The sequence below is a fragment of the Danio rerio genome, chromosome 1, assembly GCF_052040795.2.
Source record: "Danio rerio strain M-AB ecotype USA chromosome 1, GRCz13ab, whole genome shotgun sequence".
In the NCBI taxonomy this organism is placed as follows: domain Eukaryota; kingdom Metazoa; phylum Chordata; class Actinopteri; order Cypriniformes; family Danionidae; genus Danio; species Danio rerio.
Window position 1 is genome coordinate 46,344,507 of NC_141021.1, and position 17,370 is coordinate 46,361,876.

Below are 17,370 nucleotides of genomic sequence, written 5' to 3' on the forward strand. Positions count from 1 at the left end.
TTCGAACCTCGGCTCAGTTGACGTTTCTGTGTGGATAAGTTGGTGGTTTATTCCACTGTGGCGACCCCGAATTAATAAAGGGACTAAGCCGACAAGAAAATGCATGAATAATATAATATAATATAATATAATATAATATAATATAATATAATATAATATAATATAATATAATATAATAATCAAGGACTATCCTGACTATGAGTGAGTGATAATATAGTTATTATTGTTGAAAATGGAAATGTATTTTTTATTTTAATTCAATTTAAATTGAATAAATTAAATAAAAAATGTTTTATTATAATATACTGCAGCATAAGTTTTATGTTCAGTCCAATTTATAAGAACTAATAAGTAACTTAATTTCTTCATGTATTCCCAACAAACAAATTGGTCCCAAACTGATTGTGTTTTTACAGCAATTTTTCACAGTGTAGTTATTTTACTTTAAAAAGTGTGTGAAGCCATTGCCTTAAAAGAAACAAGTTGACTTTACTTTAAAAAGTGAGTAAACTCATAACTTGAAACTGTTAAAGTGACTTAATTAAGTTTTATTATTATGTGCCTAATTCATTTACTAAATAACTATAAAGCAACACATTTATATAATATAATATAATGTAATATAATATAATATAATGTAATATAATATAATATAATATAATATAATATAATATAATGTAACATAATATAATATAATATAATATAATATAATATAATATAATGTAATATATATATAATACCTTATATATATACCTTTATCAGAAATTTAAAAAATCAAACTATTAGAAAAGATATAAAAGCTACAACAGTATCTCAGTAACCAAGAACCCAACCCAAGAAACAGATTTCCATATAGTAACACATAACCAACTCAAAAAGCACATGTGGAGGCAAGGAATTGACTGTATAGTTTATTAAAAATCAAGATATAGAAACATGGTTGGGAAAAAGCATCTGATTTAAGAGCTCTCATGCATCAAGCCTCTGAGAGAGCACCATCCCTGACAGATCAACAAATTTGGAATGCAAGAAAATAATGACAATTAGCTAAAAACAAGCAGCTTCTGTGTCACTCTGGAACTTTCTGGTCAAATTATCCGTGCATCTATACAAAAAGGAAACAATAGGGTGGTTGTTCTGATGTATATGACATATATTAGACATTGTAACAGCGTCACTGATCAATGTATCATAAGTACTATAATTACCACTAATTTAGTCATCTTGATCATCATCATCATCTTTTGGAACGGGAGCCTACCAGACAAAAAAAAAAAAACAACACATATAGACTCAACATTTCTCACATTAGAAATAATGCTGTTATTATGACATTATTTACGCTACTATCAAAACTTTTTGTCCACCTTGAGTTTTAATGACACCCTGTCAAAAAATCTTGACAAATACAGTAAATTTTTACATTATTTAACCTGTTTTAGTCATTTCAACTCACTATATACATATAAACTGACTTAAAATATCAAGTTAAAATTGGTTTAACTTAAAGAAATGAAGTTGAAACTTGATTAATGTACTAAAATAAGTTAAAGTTTGTTCTTAGAGTACTAAATGATGATTTTTGGCTGTAATATATTGCCTTTAATTAGCTATTTTTACCTAAATAAACAAATTATAGTGCCCTGCATCCGCTTGCAAAAAAATTATATATAAAAATGCACATATTTATCTGGTCCCTGAACCACTTTGGGCTTTGACTGCACACTGTAAAAGATTAAATGACAAAAAAAAAGTCAAGACAACATTTTTTTATGTTAATTTAACTTAAGTTAATCAGGTTTCAACTGAATTTTTTGTCAGTTTTACTGATGTAAGTTGAGAAGACCAAAAAAAGTTAATTTGATTCAACTAAAAAGTTTAAGTCAGCAAGATTTTTTTGTATACTGTGTATGATATCAATTCACAAAATGTTTAGTTTAGGTGTACCGGGGCAGCAGGAGCAACTGGGGCAGCTGGGGCAGCAGGGACAACAGGGGCAGCAGGGGCTGGACGGAAGTCGAAGGGGTACAGCTAGAAAACACAGAAACATTTTTAAGAAAATGAAGACATCTTATACTGGAGACACATCATGTGGCAGTAGATGTGAATAAAAGGCGTAAACACGTACAACTTCAATGCTCTCTTTGCCTGCGGGCTGAGGAATCTCGTGTTTAATGAAGCCACGGACGGGTTGAGCCTGTGGAGGATGAGACAAAACAAAATGTGGAAGCACTGCAAAGCATGCTAAACGTTCAGATGATGAGGAAAGGAGAGTCTGCGAAATAAATATTAAGTGCAGTTTGAAACTTACAGGAACTCCAGCTGCAGCCTGCTGAGCTGCCAAAAGCTGAAAAATAAAATAAAATAAAATATTAATTAAAACATAGATACAATATTAAAATAATACAGTGATTATTTATAAGTTATACAGTTATAAATTCTAATAGTCTTTCTCACACTTACAAGCTCGATTTCAGAGGGTCTTGCTGCAGCAGGGGCCGCTTGCTGAGCCTGTAAATCATCAAACACACTTCTTATATAATATACATCCTATAATGTGAAATATACAGCTAGAGAAAAAGATTGAATTCTTTGGATTCACAATTGACAGTTATGTGTTGGAGAAAAGCTTGTTTTATTCTGTAAGCTACTGGTGACTTTCTTCAGGACTTTAAACAAACAAAACAACATGTCTAATTATTATTTTCTGGTTTCATTCTTAAAAAATTAGTCCCTAAATATTTTTATTTTAAAAGTTGTAAGAAATATTTTCCAGTAAAACGAGTTTTTCCAAAGCTGTATGTTTCTAAATGCCTTAAAATGCTTCATTTAGACTGCAAATAAATAAATGTATAAATTTTTGATTTGGACCAAACTAACCTGTGGAGCCATTACAGGTTTGTACTCTACCTCATAATACATCACTTGCTGTGGGTCAGAAAACAAGAAAATTAGTATCACAATGTTTGCATTATATATTATGCTATCCTAGTCTGACTAAATATCTAAATATATATATTAAAAAAGTGAATATAAATCATATACCGGAGCGCAATAAGCAACTCCAATGACGAATGCCAGCAAAATGAGGGATCTCATGATGATTGATGATGTCTGAAATGGAACAATCAACATGAAATATGAAATTAAGAACAAAATACATCAATGTTTTAACTTAGTTTTCTGTTGAATTAAACATACTTTACCTTGGTTTAAGTCTCTTGAACGTTATCAGGATAGTTGAGGAGGATTTTGTGATGCTACGGTCTCGATCTTCGCTTTATATTCGCATGGCAAACAAAAAATAGCATCAGTATCTGATTGGCTTTGGTAAGTAGCCAAGCTTCATTAAAGAGGACAAAAAATGTGCGTTGAAAGCACAAATATAGATCTTTGCTTATCTCAAAGCAAGATTTTGGCCATGACTGTAATTACATTCAATTTGACATGATACATTAGAGGCATGTCAAAGTACAGTACATATAAATCAAATGCTAAATGCATTAAAAGCACATGTGATGAAATCTCTTTGACGGCACTGTTCACACTTGTTCTTCTGCCTGAGGATACTGCTACATATGCTATATGCATTTATAAATAGTATTATAAATAATAAATACCAAAGTAGACACAAAGAAAATAATAATGTTCCTGATATTTTTGCAGAAATTATGTAGCACTGAATATAAATGGTTCTTGTAAAACTTTAAAGTCAGTGAAAATAAATAGGTAACACTTTAGAATAACTATCCGTTATAACTAGTTAATACATCATTAATAAACTGTTAGTTAATGGGTTATAAATGGCTTGTTAAATAAAAGTTAATAGTTTGTTCATTACTTATAGCTGTGCCTTATAGATAGCCAAAAGATAACTTACAAGCTGTTAGTTAACAAGTTATAAATAAGTATTTTAATGATTTATAACTATACCTAATAAATTAGAAACAGATAATGAACAAGCTGTTAGTAAATTACTTACTAAAGACTTGTTAAGTAAAAGTAAATAGTTTATATATGTTATTGGGACGTTATTATAGTTGCAACTATTCTTCATTTATTAACTGTTAGTAAATGAGGAATAGTTGCAACTTTAGAATAACATCCCAATAACATACATAAGCTAATAACTAACACTTAACCAATCTATTAACTTACACTTTACCAATCTGTTGTTCATAGTTTGTTAACAATCTACAAATACCAGTGAAACTTTGTTGAACAGCAAATGGATGGAATAAGTTCAAGTTCAACAAAAGTTTCACTGGTGTTAGTAGATTGGAACAACTGATATGTGATTTGTGAGTTAATATATTAGTTAAGTGTTAGTTATTAGCTTATGCATGTTATTGGGATGTTATTCTAAAGTTGCAACTATTCCTCATTTACTAACAGTTAATAGATGAAGAATAATCACAACTTTAGAATAACGTCCCAATAACATATATACACTATTAACTGATACTTAACAAGTCTTTATTAAGTAATTTACTAAGAGCTTGTTGATGATCTGTTACTAATGTATTAGGTATAGCTATAATCATTAAAATACAGTTAAGAAGTCATTTACAACTTGTTAACTAACAGCTTGTAAGTTATGTTGGCTATCTATAAAGCACAGTTATAAATAATTAACAAACTATTACATTTTATTTAACAAGTCATTAATAACCCATTAACCAACAGTTTATTAATGATCTATTAACTTGTTATAACGGATAGTTATTCTAAAGTGTTACCAATAAATATACTTCTACTCCTTTTGTGTTCTGGATTTGAATTAATACAGTTACAGTTATTATGTGTATACGTATTACTAGCCCACCTGTAAAATCTTTATTTAAAAAAAATTATGTTTAGAGTAAGGGTTTTTTTACTGTATTTACTATAACATTTTTCATTTCCTGCTGAAAATAACCAAGTTAAGCTTTAAAATTGCATTTTAAGCTGAAAAACTAGTATCTTTCAAAGTAATTTGTAAAGTAATTAGTCTCATAATGGCAAACACACAAAGTAGCTATTAAAAATTAAAACTATTATCCTTAAAAATGTGTTGAAAATGTCCTCTCTGTTAAATAGCACCTAAAACTTCGAAATATTTCATAATTAAAATTCAATCAAAAAGTCAATAACTTTTGCCATGCCTCTTGATTTAAAGTTATAATCAGAGCTCCCAGTAATAACCTTTTTCTGTAAAGCTGAAAGAATGGTTGAAATCTTTACAGCAATGTGAACATTGAGTATTATTCTTTCAGGTTGATCAGGTTTGGATGTAGTGCAAAACACAATGCATTTAGATCAACGCAGAAACATTAAGATCACAATGCAAAAACATTTCAAAAAGCAAACAACTTCACATTGCAGAAACATTAAGATGAAAACACAGAAACATTTTAAAACGCAAACATTAATTTTACAACCCAGAATTTTATTTGGAAATGTTTCTGTGTTTTAATCTTAATGTTTCTGGGTTGTAACATTAATGTTTGCTTTTTTTTTTTATGTTTTTGCATTGTGATCTTAATGCGTTGTGTTTAGCACTACTGGGCCACGTATCATTTCTCTGAAGTATGCAGATATATTATATCATACTGCAGGGGTTGCCAAACTTTTCAGCTTACGACCCACAAAATTACAATGCCAGTGACCCGCGACCTCCAATATTCTCTGAGGTGGTTATAGATATATAATCTTTGCACATAACCAATAGGCCCAAGTCTACTCATCGTTTAATTTTGGAGAATGCCACTTAGAGATAATCCTCCATGTTCAATTGTGGCCTGTATTTATTTTAATTTAAGTAAGTGCAGTAAAGGTGTCAGAAAGTTTAACCTGGTGCCATAAAATCAATGTGCTGCGTCTGACTCTATTGCCGTGTCTTTAATATAACGTAATCATCCCAGGGGTTGCAAAACAAAATTGAAAGGCTGATGGCTTTTCTTTTGCATGGTTTTTTTTTCTTTTTGTATGTTTATTATTAACAATGTTACTATTAACTACTATTTTGTTCTTCAGTAGGTTATGGATAAAATATAATAATTCTAATAGTTTAATTAAATAAATATGATTTTTGGAAATCGCCAAGCGACCCCTCCTTATTGCCCTGCAATGCCCTGGGGGATCCCAACCAACATTTTGGGAACCACTGACTTAGCAAACCTATTGACCGAAACACTTTCCTAAACCCAACCAATAGTGTTTTCAAAAGCAATTGTAAGAGAAAAGTGCACTGTAGAAACATAGTTTTACACTTTGATATTACGTCGCCGTTATCTCTTTTAAGAAACCATGCTACACCAGACTCACACATCAGAGACACTGTTAAGTTATTTGTGATATTTATTTAGTGTTGTGCAAAGAAATAGACAAAAATAATTCTTAATTTGTTGATAATATGTCCCTGTAAAATATCTATAATGTGAAAAGGAACAAAACTTGCCATCATGCTCCACCATGCACCGCTGACGTACATCAGCTGTGAAGCACGAAAAGTCATATCACCCATGTAGCGCTCGTTTTAAAGACTTAGTATTAGTTTCAAAATTAGTACCTCTGGCTACATAATTTGCGATCTCCAGAAATGTATATAGGGCTATGTTTAGAGAAAAAAAACCTATGTTAGTATTGCCATGCATCAAAGTTTTAAAACTCTATGACTTATAGTTTGGCCTGCCAGATCAGTTTTATAGCAGCATGATGATCTTTTGTTTAAGCAATGTTCACTAAAAACATTTGCTTACATGCACTTAAATTTAAAATGTGTAAGAGAGCTGTTTTTGTCAGGGTCTGATACTGGTCAATCCAATGCATGAAAATGAAGCCTTCCCTCATAGTTTGAGCTTGTTCAATCTTGGCACTCTCATCCTTAATATGATCAGGGGAAGTGAACATGATTGTGTGACTAATAAAAATCTACACACACTGCATTGGTTAGGGTTCAAATAATTGTTTCTAGTCAAGTCAGAAACATTTTAACCTCTGCAATAAAGATTTAATCACAGACTCTCAACTCATAGTTCAGACAAAAATGAAAAACACCTCATCTTTTATTTTCTGTCATGTAGTTTTAAACCTTTATGAGTTTCTTTCTTCTTTCAACAAAAGATATTATGAAATATGCTGGTTGCTGGCGCCCCTTTGAACACAGCAAATTATGAGGTGTTGAATTTCTGGTGTAAGCCCCTGTTGTGTTACAGTGTTAAAATCCAAGTGTACATATACTGTTTTTAACACGGATGTGGAATAAATTAAACGCTTAAACACTCATTTTAGTAAGGCAAAAAAAGAGTTTGTTGACATTTTATATTTTTATTATTATTATTATTCCAGAGTGTTCAAATATACACTTTTCTTTGAATTTAATGTGAGAAAAATGTTAACTTTTACTCAAGTCAACTTAAAGAAAATTGGAATTTATGCTAAATATGACCTGGCTGTGGTGATTTAATCTAGTATAAAGTTTTTTGCACTCTTAATGTAAAATTATTTACTCTACCTAACTGGTGGGACTTGTATAAAGTGTAATTTAACACCTCTGGAGTTATATGTACACTGGACAATTTACCTTGCAGGTGGTGTGCATTTTTACACTCTAAGTGTAAATATTTTCTACTACAGAGGTGTATATATTCAACACTTTTGAAAGTGTAACCTGGGCACTTGGCTGGTAGGACTCATTTATACACCAGAAAAGGGTTTAATTCAACACCTGTGGTGTAAAATATACACTGGCAAATGTTTCTGTGTAGAAAAGCCAATGTAGGTTTCCTCCAGGTGCTCCGGTTTCCCCCACAGTCCAAAGACATGCGGTACAGGTGAATTGGGTAGGCTAAATTGTCCGTAGTGTATGAGTGTGAATGAGTGTGCATGGATGTTTCCCAGAGATGGGTTGTGGCTGGAAGGGCATCCGCTGCAAAAAAACGTTCTGAATAAGTTGTTGGTTCATTCCACTGTGGCAACCCCGGGTTAATAAAGGGACTAAGCTGATAAGAAAAGGAATGAATGAATGAATACATCGCTTTAAGTATTCACTAGCTTAAATTCAAGCAGTATATTAACTGTAGTTTAGAGGTCCTAATGTTCTCTGTATGAATACCTTCAACATATAAAAAATACATTATACTAAAGCATTTTAGAAGTGAACTTTATAGTTAAAGCCCCTTGCTCTATCTCTTGGTTACAGTGTGCACATTTTTCCAAGTAATGTTAATACCACTGGCACTTGATGACAGATGAACTCTGCAACACAGAAATAGCCTCAGGCTGTCATTAACTTCGATTTAATTATAAGTCTATACATTGAGGCCCACACACACAGTTCACAGTAAAAGACCAAAAAGATATTTTGCTAACACTTTACAAAAAGGCTCAACACATTTATTACAGTGTTTATTCATCTTTGTTAACATAGTTACAGTCATTCACTGTTAGTCCTTGTTAAATCACACTTTGGATTTTAACAATGCATTAGTAAATGTTTAAATTAACATTAACTTATAAATGCCATGTATTGTTGATCGCCAACATTAACTATTGGCACTTTATTCTAAATTGTGACAGATGTGCCAAAGTCCACAAAAAGTAAAAAATGTACTTCTGGAAATATTATGAAGCAGTTACAAATAAAAAACAAAAAAATATACAGTTGAAAGCAAAATGATTAGCCCTCCCGGGAATTGTTTGTTCTTTTTCAAATATTTCCCGAATGATGTTTAACAGAGCAAGAAATTTTTCACAGCATTTCCTGTAATATTTTTTCAGAATAAAAGTAGTTTTTAATTTTATTAAACCATTTTAGGGTCTATATTATTCACCCCCTTATATTAAATATTAGCAATATTTGTTTTCGATTGTCTACAGAACAAACCATTATTATACAATGACTTGCTTAATTACAACTGTCAAATTAATTTAATTAAGCCTTTAAATGTCACTTTAATCTGAATACTAGAGTCTTAAAAAATATGTAGTAAAATATTATGTACTGTCATCATGGCAAAGATAAACTAAATCAGCTATTATAAATTAGTTATTAAAACTATCATGTTTAGAAATGTGTAGAAAAACATCTTCTTACCGTTAAACAACAATTAGGGGAAAATCTAAAGTGGTGGGGGGGCTATTTATTCAGATTTCTATGAAAAATCCTGACTCAACCTAATATATAAAACAGTTAGCTTGACGTAAAATACATATTTGTGTACAATCATGCATTAATCATGTATCTTAGGGATACATCTCATTAGCAGTATTGGTGTCTACAGTATCAGAAAGCAGTGGTGGGGCTGCTGGAAAAAGGTCTTCTTTGTATTCTGCTGTTGGGAGTGGATCGGGAACTAGATTGGGACCACTGCTTTGGGGATCGGGGTGGACGGTAGGAACATCTGCTGAAATGAAAGCTCCGTGACCTGAATCTAAAGGTGCAAAAGAGTTGGTTAAGGGGATTTCAGCGGACACACATGGTGCTCGATCACGATCCTGAGTGCCAGAAATCCTACTAGGCAGCACTGCACTATTTGGATGGGATCCACCAGTAGCAGGTATGGCATCTCTGCTAGGAGGCACGGCTATAATGCTGGGTTGCTGGAGCTCAGTAATGCCCGGGTAGGTCATTCCAGTGGCAGGGAAGGGGTTGGGCGGTCTTACTGGCCCAATGGGTACAACAGTTTGAGGTCCAGATACAGGAAACACATTTCCTCTAATCGCAGGTAGGTGCATGTTAACACGGCCCATGTTCTGCAGTGTGAGATATGAACAGAGATTAAATGCATGTTTCTTGATGGAATGCACACAAGTAGGCACAGATTAATAACATAGCCTTGTTTCCATGTGGTTCCTTGCATATTATTGTTTCACTGTAAAAATATCCAGTAACACTATAGTTTACAATTCATGCTGTTAACTACTGATTTATTACCTGCCTATTATTAAGATATTGTCTTTAGTTATAAAGTATAACCTTATTCTGCATGCCTAATCCTACCCAAAACCTAAATCCAACTTCAACTTTGCAATTAATAAATAGCTTGTTAGTATTTTATTAAGGTAGTTGTGTTAAAGGTTTGTTAATACTGTGAAGAGTGACCAAAACTAAAGTATTACCAAATATTCTTGCTGACTTACATTTTTTAGTTGAATCAAATACATTTTTCTAGTCATCTCAGCTTACATCAATCGAACTGAATAAAAATATCAAGTTAGACTTTTTGTCATAACATTTTTGGCATGTGCATTCTCAAATTGGATGAGGTTTCAGATATTTTACTAAGTGTGCAATATGGTAAGGGCAAGGGTGTCCTTTAAAGGGATAGTTCGCTCAAAAAAAAAAGGGCAGCCACTGCACCATGCAAAATGTTGTGAAGTGGATTGCCATACAGACAAAAATAATCTGGGTGCTTTTCACTCAACTTTTGGTTAAAAGTAGACAAACTAATCATTAAAGGTAAAAAAGTGATTAAAAATGTTATTTAAATTTAATTGAAACTATCCATCATTGGGTTTGTCCATATTAGACCATTAAGTTAAAACTACCCAGCATATTTTAGAGTGTATTGGTAAATCTGCTTAATCACCTGTCAATACATAATATTCATAGAAATTCTACTCATTATATGCAACTCTCCATGTACATGTTAACTTATTCTGCTAACCTGTAATCTAATATTTTACATTTCTACTAATCATCTACTAATTATATAACGAGAATGAGAGTTAGTTGACATGTTATTATAAAATCACTGTTAACAATTTAAACATGTCTAATAAGGACCATCAAAATAAAGTGTAAGCATCTTAAAAAAATAAATAAAAACTTCTGCAGTATTTTTAGATCACTAAAAGGTGCAAAAGATGAGGATGAGGCAAATACTTTTTTTTTCAAATAATGATGATGATAATAAACAAACAGAACATTACATATGCTTCCTCTGAAGCCTCACTGTAATTGAATTTACCTGAAGTTCCTCAGAGCTCAGTCCACCATATGATCCAGCCTTTAAAAACAAATTCAAATAAGTAAGTACCCCATATTGAACATATTTGATGAATAAATTTATCATTTTACAGAAATAAAACATAATTATTTCATTTACCATTCGCTGTGGCATTTGAGGAACCATATAAAAAATGGGTTGAAACTGTTAAAAAAACACATGCTATTTTAGGATATTTTCAACACACTTGAGTTGCTTGAATCCACAATTTTTTATATATACCTGTTGTTGTTGTTGTTGTTGTTGAGGCTGACGCATTTGGTGTGCATTTTGCCCCTGTTGTGGTCTTGCTGGCCGTAAAGCTGGAGCTGCATTAGCAGGATATTGTTGGGATGCAGCATGCTGGAAAGCAGACACTCCATAGGAGAACTGATGCATGAAGAGACATTTCAGAAACATTATACAGTCAGAATTATTAGCTCTCCTGAATTATTAGCTGTTATTAGGTTGTTATATGGAACTTAGGGAATTTATAGTGACTTGTGGCAAGCAAACATAAGCAAAACTTGGCTAAACTTGATGAAAATCTAATAGCTATCTAAGAATAGCCCAAAACTAGACTAGTCATCAAATAGACATATTAGGCAGACTTTATATGGGTAGTCATTCGTTTCTGTTTATTTGATGACTAGTCTAGTTTTGGCCTATTCTTAGACATCTGTTAGATTTTCACTGACAGCCCAAATTTAGTCTTGTTTTAGCCAAGACGACTATGTTTAGACTTCTATTAGACTACTGGGTTGTTGTATAACAGTGGTTTATTCTGTAGACAGCTGAAAAATATTGCTTAAGGGAGCAAATAACATTGATCTTAAAAAGTTTTGTAAAAAATTAAAAACTGCTTTTATTCTAGCCGAAATAAAACGAATAAGACTTTCTCCTGAAGAAAAAACATTATATAGGAAATACTATGAAAAATTCCTTGCTCTATTAAGCCTCATTGGTAAAATATTTGAAAAAGAAAACACACATTGAGGCACATTGAGTATTAGTAAAGCATGAATGAACCGAATGACTCCTCTCTCTGTTGGATGCTGATCTGACAAACTGCTGACAATAGATTTTATTTATGTACGTACTTTACTGATAGTGAGGCAATTTACTATATTACAGCAACCCTCTTTGTTCAGACACATCAAGTGCAGCGGGTTTCCTCAATCAATCAAAGCACCTCATACGTGACACGTACAGAAGACAGACAGAAAGATTTCCTCCAGCCAAAAAATTCAGATCATTTACAAAACAGGCGAAACACAAAGGCTTGCTTGAGGGTTACATTGCTAAATTTAATTAAGTTCAGGTTTGGACCCTGATTGAAAGTGAACCTGCTGAACTCAGCCAGTCTGTTAGCTCTTCCTGTGGTGGATTTTTGCTGACTATAAACAAAAACCCCACATATTTCTGTTATTGCAGAATAAATGATGGAAACACTCTTACTGTCGGGTTCCTTGATTGCTGTCCAAGAATGGGATAGTAGAAAAACTGAAAAATAAAGAAGCATAAATTTATTTTTTATAAACGTTTTAATACGTTATTTAAAAATAGTCCCATGTTTACAATATACTCCTAAAATAAAGATTGTTTTTAAATTCATGAACATTTAGTGTTAATAGAAACTTTCCTATGCACAAAAGGCTCTTTAAAGTGAAAATGGTTTATTAAATGTGGGGTTTTTAAACGTTTTGGTGTCAAAGACTGCAAAATGTGTCTATGAATATGACAGTTGAGTAAACTTGAGACCATATAATGTAATAGGCATGTACAGTTGAAGTGACAAATATTAAACCCCCTGAATTATTAGCTCCCTAATTAATATATTTAGCCAATTTCTGTTTAATGGAGAGCAGATTTTTTCAACACATTTCTAAACATAATAGTTTTAATAACCCATCTCCAACTGATTTATTTTATCCTGGCAATGATAACAATAAATATATTTGATAATAATATTTGACTAGATATTTTTAAGACTTCTATACAGCTTAAAGTGACATTTAAAGGCTTAACTAGGTTAATTAGGGTAACTAGGCAGGTTAGGGTTATTAGGCAAGTTATTGTATAACAATGGTTTGTTCTGACTATCGAAAAAATATATAGCTTAAAGAGGCAAATAATATTGACTTTAAAATGTTTTTTTCAAAAAATTAAAAGAGCTAAAATAAAACAAATCAGACTTTCTCTAGAAGAAAATATATTATCAGACATACTGTGAAAATTTCCTTGCTCTGTTAAAAAATATTTGGGAAATATTTAAAAAGGAAAAATATTTTCAGGGGGGCTGGCTATTCTAATTTCTACTGTATATACTGTAGTTTTGTTTTGTTTTTGCTTTTTTTTTGTTTATGGTTAGTGTAAGTTGACGTACTTGCAATATAGTCAGTTAAATGTGTTGAAGGAGGAGTATCAGCAGATTTTAAGCAGACTGTCTAATACTCAAATTAGAAGTAATTGGCATGTAGTTGCAATAAAACTTTTAGTCAAAAAAACATGCAATACGGACCATCAATATAAAGTCTTCCCAAATAATTGTTTTCTATTACATTAAATTACTGTTATTGTCATATCATTTCTTTAATAATATTGTTTTTATAATCTCTATAAATTCAACATATACTTTATTTTATTTAACTTTAATTAGTTTATTTGTTTGCACATAAGTATTTATTCATTATAATTATGTAATTATTAGATTATTTGAATATAGTTTGTGTTATTCTATTTATTGTATTATTTGTGTCATTATATTGTCTTTATAGAGATACAGAAATTTTATTTTGTTTATTTTCAGTAATCAAATATATATATATATATATATATATATATATATATATATATATATATATATATATATATATATATATATATAATTTTTTTGCATTGTATTCTAATTATGATTATTTAATCATATTTTGTATTTTTTCATATGTATTGTTTAAGTTTTGTCAATTATTTATTGATTTTTTAAATAATTTTTATTTATTGTTATATTTTTTCCAGTTGAAAAACTCCGGCATTTAATCATTAAATGTTCTTAACGCAAATAAACAAATCTTTAAGGATCAGTTAGGTCAAAGCTTCTTCAGGGAACCAAAAAAAAATGAATTTTAGAAATTAGTGACATTTCTAACCTGCGGTTGCTGAGAATAAGGAAGGTACTGAAACTGTGCTGGATGCTGTCTGACAGCAGTACTGGGGTTGGGTTGAGAGGCCCATGGATTGGGCACCTGTTGATGAAGTCCAGAGAGCATTCTAGGAGATCCAGGCTGAAACTGTTGCATATCTCCCACTGACAGCGATTCCTTTAAATCAGCATTTAGGGAGATCTACAAAAAAAAAAAAAAAAGTTAAACTGTTAGTTCACCCAAACAAGAAAATGGTATAGTTAATTACAAATCCTCAAGATCTTCAAAATATAAATTAAAATATTTTAAGTAAAATCTGAGAGCTTCTTCATCGTCCTTAGACAACAACAATCCCGAAAATACCCAAAACATTTTTAATGGTTCAACTGAAATATCATCAAGTTACGAGAATACGTTTGTTCTCAAAACAAAAATAAAGATTTTATTTAAAAGTTTCAAGTCCTCGGTCTCAGTATACCATGTGTGTATACTGTGTATTTATTGGGGTTTCATTTGTGCATAGTAAATATGCACAATATATTGACACTAAGGAGAAGAAATTGTTGAATTAAGTCGCTATTTTTGTTTTATGTGAAGACAAAAGTATTCTCGTTGCTTGATAAAATTCTAATTAAATCACTGAAGGCCTATGGTGTTTTTTCAGATTGTTTTTAGATATCTTTCCGGATGAACAAAATTTTCAGGAGGTTGGAACGACATGAGGGTGAAATAATTTTCATTTTTTTGAGTGAGCTTTTAATTTTTTTCAGTTATGTTAATCAATCAGAAATTAATGTTTTGGTTCCATAATCATGATGTTATGCAAGTGTGTAGGGGGTTCAAACAAATATGAATCAACTAATCAAGGTATATTGTATTTATTTATGTTAAATTAAAAATATTGTAAAAGGCAAAACTTTGTACTAAATACAAAGGTACAAAATATTAAATGCTAAGTAATTTAATTTTTAATTTAGAAGATATGCTGATGTCACTTCCGGCAGGGAGTTGTGTCATGAAAACGGAAGGAAAACTGTTGTGACCATGTTATATATTTCAGTTAAGTTGTTATAAAAACTTTGCTTGAAATGACTTCACTTATGTCTTATGTTACTCGCGTTTAAATCCTGCTTATTCAAAGAAAGAAATAAAACAAGAAGTAGTGGATTGATGGCACAAACATAAGGTCTAGACCATAAAGTATGCTGAAGCTGGTTGGAGTTCAAGTCTGCAGGATGCTGGCCCTCCTGGACCAGTTTTAGTTCTTTATTGGCATTAGATTTCATGAAGATTCTTTAACATCCATGTTATCCTTCCATTCTACACAAGCAGTGGTGGGTTTAACCAATAAGCAAGATAAGCAGCCGCTTAGGGCCCCAGGAGGATTTAATAAGAAAAATTGTAATGTAATTATTATGTCCCGATTTCATTATGTCAAGATTTAGTTTTAAAAATGAAACAATTTATTATTTGTAGTTGTTTTTGTTTTTTAATTTTAAGAAAAATATAGAAAAGAAGATTGAGTGATATAAGAAAAAGTCAGCAACACAAACAAACAAACAAACAAATAAATACAAAGGGTGCATGTTAGGACTTTTTGGCCCCTATATAGCTGAAATTGCTTAGGGCCTCCAAATCACTAAATCTACCCTTGTGCACAAGGTTAATTACAGTTGAAATGGTACTTTAGATTTCTAAACTATACATTAAGAAGTAACTCAAAAATCACTCATTTTTTTTTACTTTTATTTTTCAAAAGTGAATATTCCCATTAACTAAATCCTTGTGGTATAGTTTATTCAAATAAATTGAACATTAATGGATTAGCGTTCTTATGAAGTAGGATATTTATCATTTAACTGTGAACATCTCTCTAAAAAACTCATCTTTCAACTGGATGAATAAAGACGATTAATGACTCACCGGAACAGCGGATGTTCCAGCAAGAAAGCACACGATCATCACTATAAGCCTCATTTGTGTCATGCCTAAAGAGACACACAAAGTTAATATTAAACTGACAAATCACACCACACAAATTGATTACGAGATTGATAGCTAACGCTGCATGATGTTAAAAAAAGACAAATACTCACTTTAAAATCCTTTGATCAAAACAGAAAACCGTAAGTGGGGAAAGCTGTACTTAAACACTGTCCATTTCTCAAGCAACCAATCAGCTGTGGGGACAATATGAGAAATAGGCTCTGACTAAATAAAACCTCAGACCATAATTTAATCGCACAATTCAGAAAATGTCTAGCGTTTAAATGAATCATCAAATTAAGCCATTTTGAAATGTTCGACATATCCAGACGAGTTTAATTTGATATATTGGTTCAGTTTCACAGCATTAAAACTCAAATCAAAAACGGATAAATATGATCATAAAAATGAGGTTTGTTTGCGGTAGTCTGGAAGTCAACTCCGAACATTGATTTTCACAGCATGAACAGATCCCAACAATGAAGAAATCTGGTTTATTTTCGATAAATCACAATGTTGCGTTCACCCACAGCAGAAAAGTGTCTAACATGAGGTTGTTCCTCGCCGATTTTGTCTTTCCAATGTTGATTAAAGTGAAACCGCAGTTACCCTCTGAAAAGGCACTTTGGTTCAGTTAATGATAGTATAATTCTGTCATTCCCACAGTAAGAACGATCCTAATTTCACACTGCGGTGAGATGACTGTTATTATTAAGTTGGGTTGAAACCGAATAGGAATGCAGACACAGACGGCAGATTTTATGAAACAACCAGGAATTTCCCAAACATGACTGGATGTGCAAACAAAAGCTAGACTGGATCATTTTAAAAACAAACTTTGCTAATTTTTGGGTACTGTTGAAATGCACAGACTGATTTTCTACATGATAAATTAGAAAATGCTTCCTCTTAAGATAGACTGTGTTTAATAAGCATGTAGTGACTCAAGAGTCATACTGTCCCACCCAAGACAATCTCAAAATCTCAAAATTACATACCCACATTTTGCTCTGTTGACACTGCACCACACCTACTGTGTAGAGCCTCAGGGTTGTACACATTGACCATTACATTAAACATCACTGCCAAGAAATCATCTGAAATAACTAAATGTTACATATTTGACTTCATAATTTAGGATATTATCAACCCAGGCTCATTCTGATTATGTACCCCATGAATATTTCTGGAGAGCGACAAATACATCCCAGGAGCTGCGTTTTTTTTTTTTTTTTTTTTTTTTCAGTTTTTGCTGTTTTTGTTTTTGCGAA

General features: G+C 31.7%; 3 protein-coding genes across 5 annotated transcripts in view; 1 reads left to right on the forward strand and 2 right to left on the reverse strand.

Moving 5' to 3' along the window:
* Positions 1-17,370, forward strand: part of LOC147837473 (uncharacterized) — a 65,676-nt gene that overhangs the window by 24,288 nt on the left and 24,018 nt on the right. The window lies entirely within an intron of this gene.
* Positions 899-3,256, reverse strand: scpp7 (secretory calcium-binding phosphoprotein 7). The gene is given in 9 exon segments (NM_001145239.1): positions 899-1,105; positions 1,209-1,257; positions 1,948-2,031; positions 2,129-2,197; positions 2,312-2,347; positions 2,464-2,511; positions 2,881-2,928; positions 3,046-3,114; positions 3,207-3,256. Coding segments are annotated over 7 exon segments (381 nt in total). The 5' UTR covers positions 3,100-3,114; positions 3,207-3,256; the 3' UTR covers positions 899-1,105; positions 1,209-1,215.
* Positions 8,253-17,235, reverse strand: ambn (ameloblastin). Of its 2 annotated transcripts, XM_087234811.1 has the most exons (8): positions 16,210-16,356; positions 16,037-16,101; positions 14,120-14,314; positions 12,429-12,473; positions 11,214-11,360; positions 11,091-11,135; positions 10,953-10,991; positions 8,253-9,735 (listed from the first exon to the last, which is right to left on the reverse strand). In XM_087234811.1, exons 2-8 carry the CDS (start codon positions 16,097-16,099, stop codon positions 9,226-9,228), a joined length of 1,044 nt encoding a protein of 347 aa, XP_087090937.1. In that variant the 5' UTR covers positions 16,100-16,101; positions 16,210-16,356; the 3' UTR covers positions 8,253-9,225.

Bases quoted from the DNA above. Each gene is read 5' to 3' on its own strand.
- ambn (XM_087234811.1), bottom strand. From the start codon at position 16,099: ATGACACAAATGAGGCTTATAGTGATGATCGTGTGCTTTCTTGCTGGA. The intron at 14,315-16,036 runs GTGAGTCATTAA...TTTTTTTTGTAG, and splicing joins CTGGAACATCCGCTGTTCCG to ATCTCCCTAAATGCTGATTT. The intron at 11,136-11,213 runs GTATATATAAAA...TTTTTTTAACAG, and splicing joins AACAACAACAACAACAACAG to TTTCAACCCATTTTTTATAT.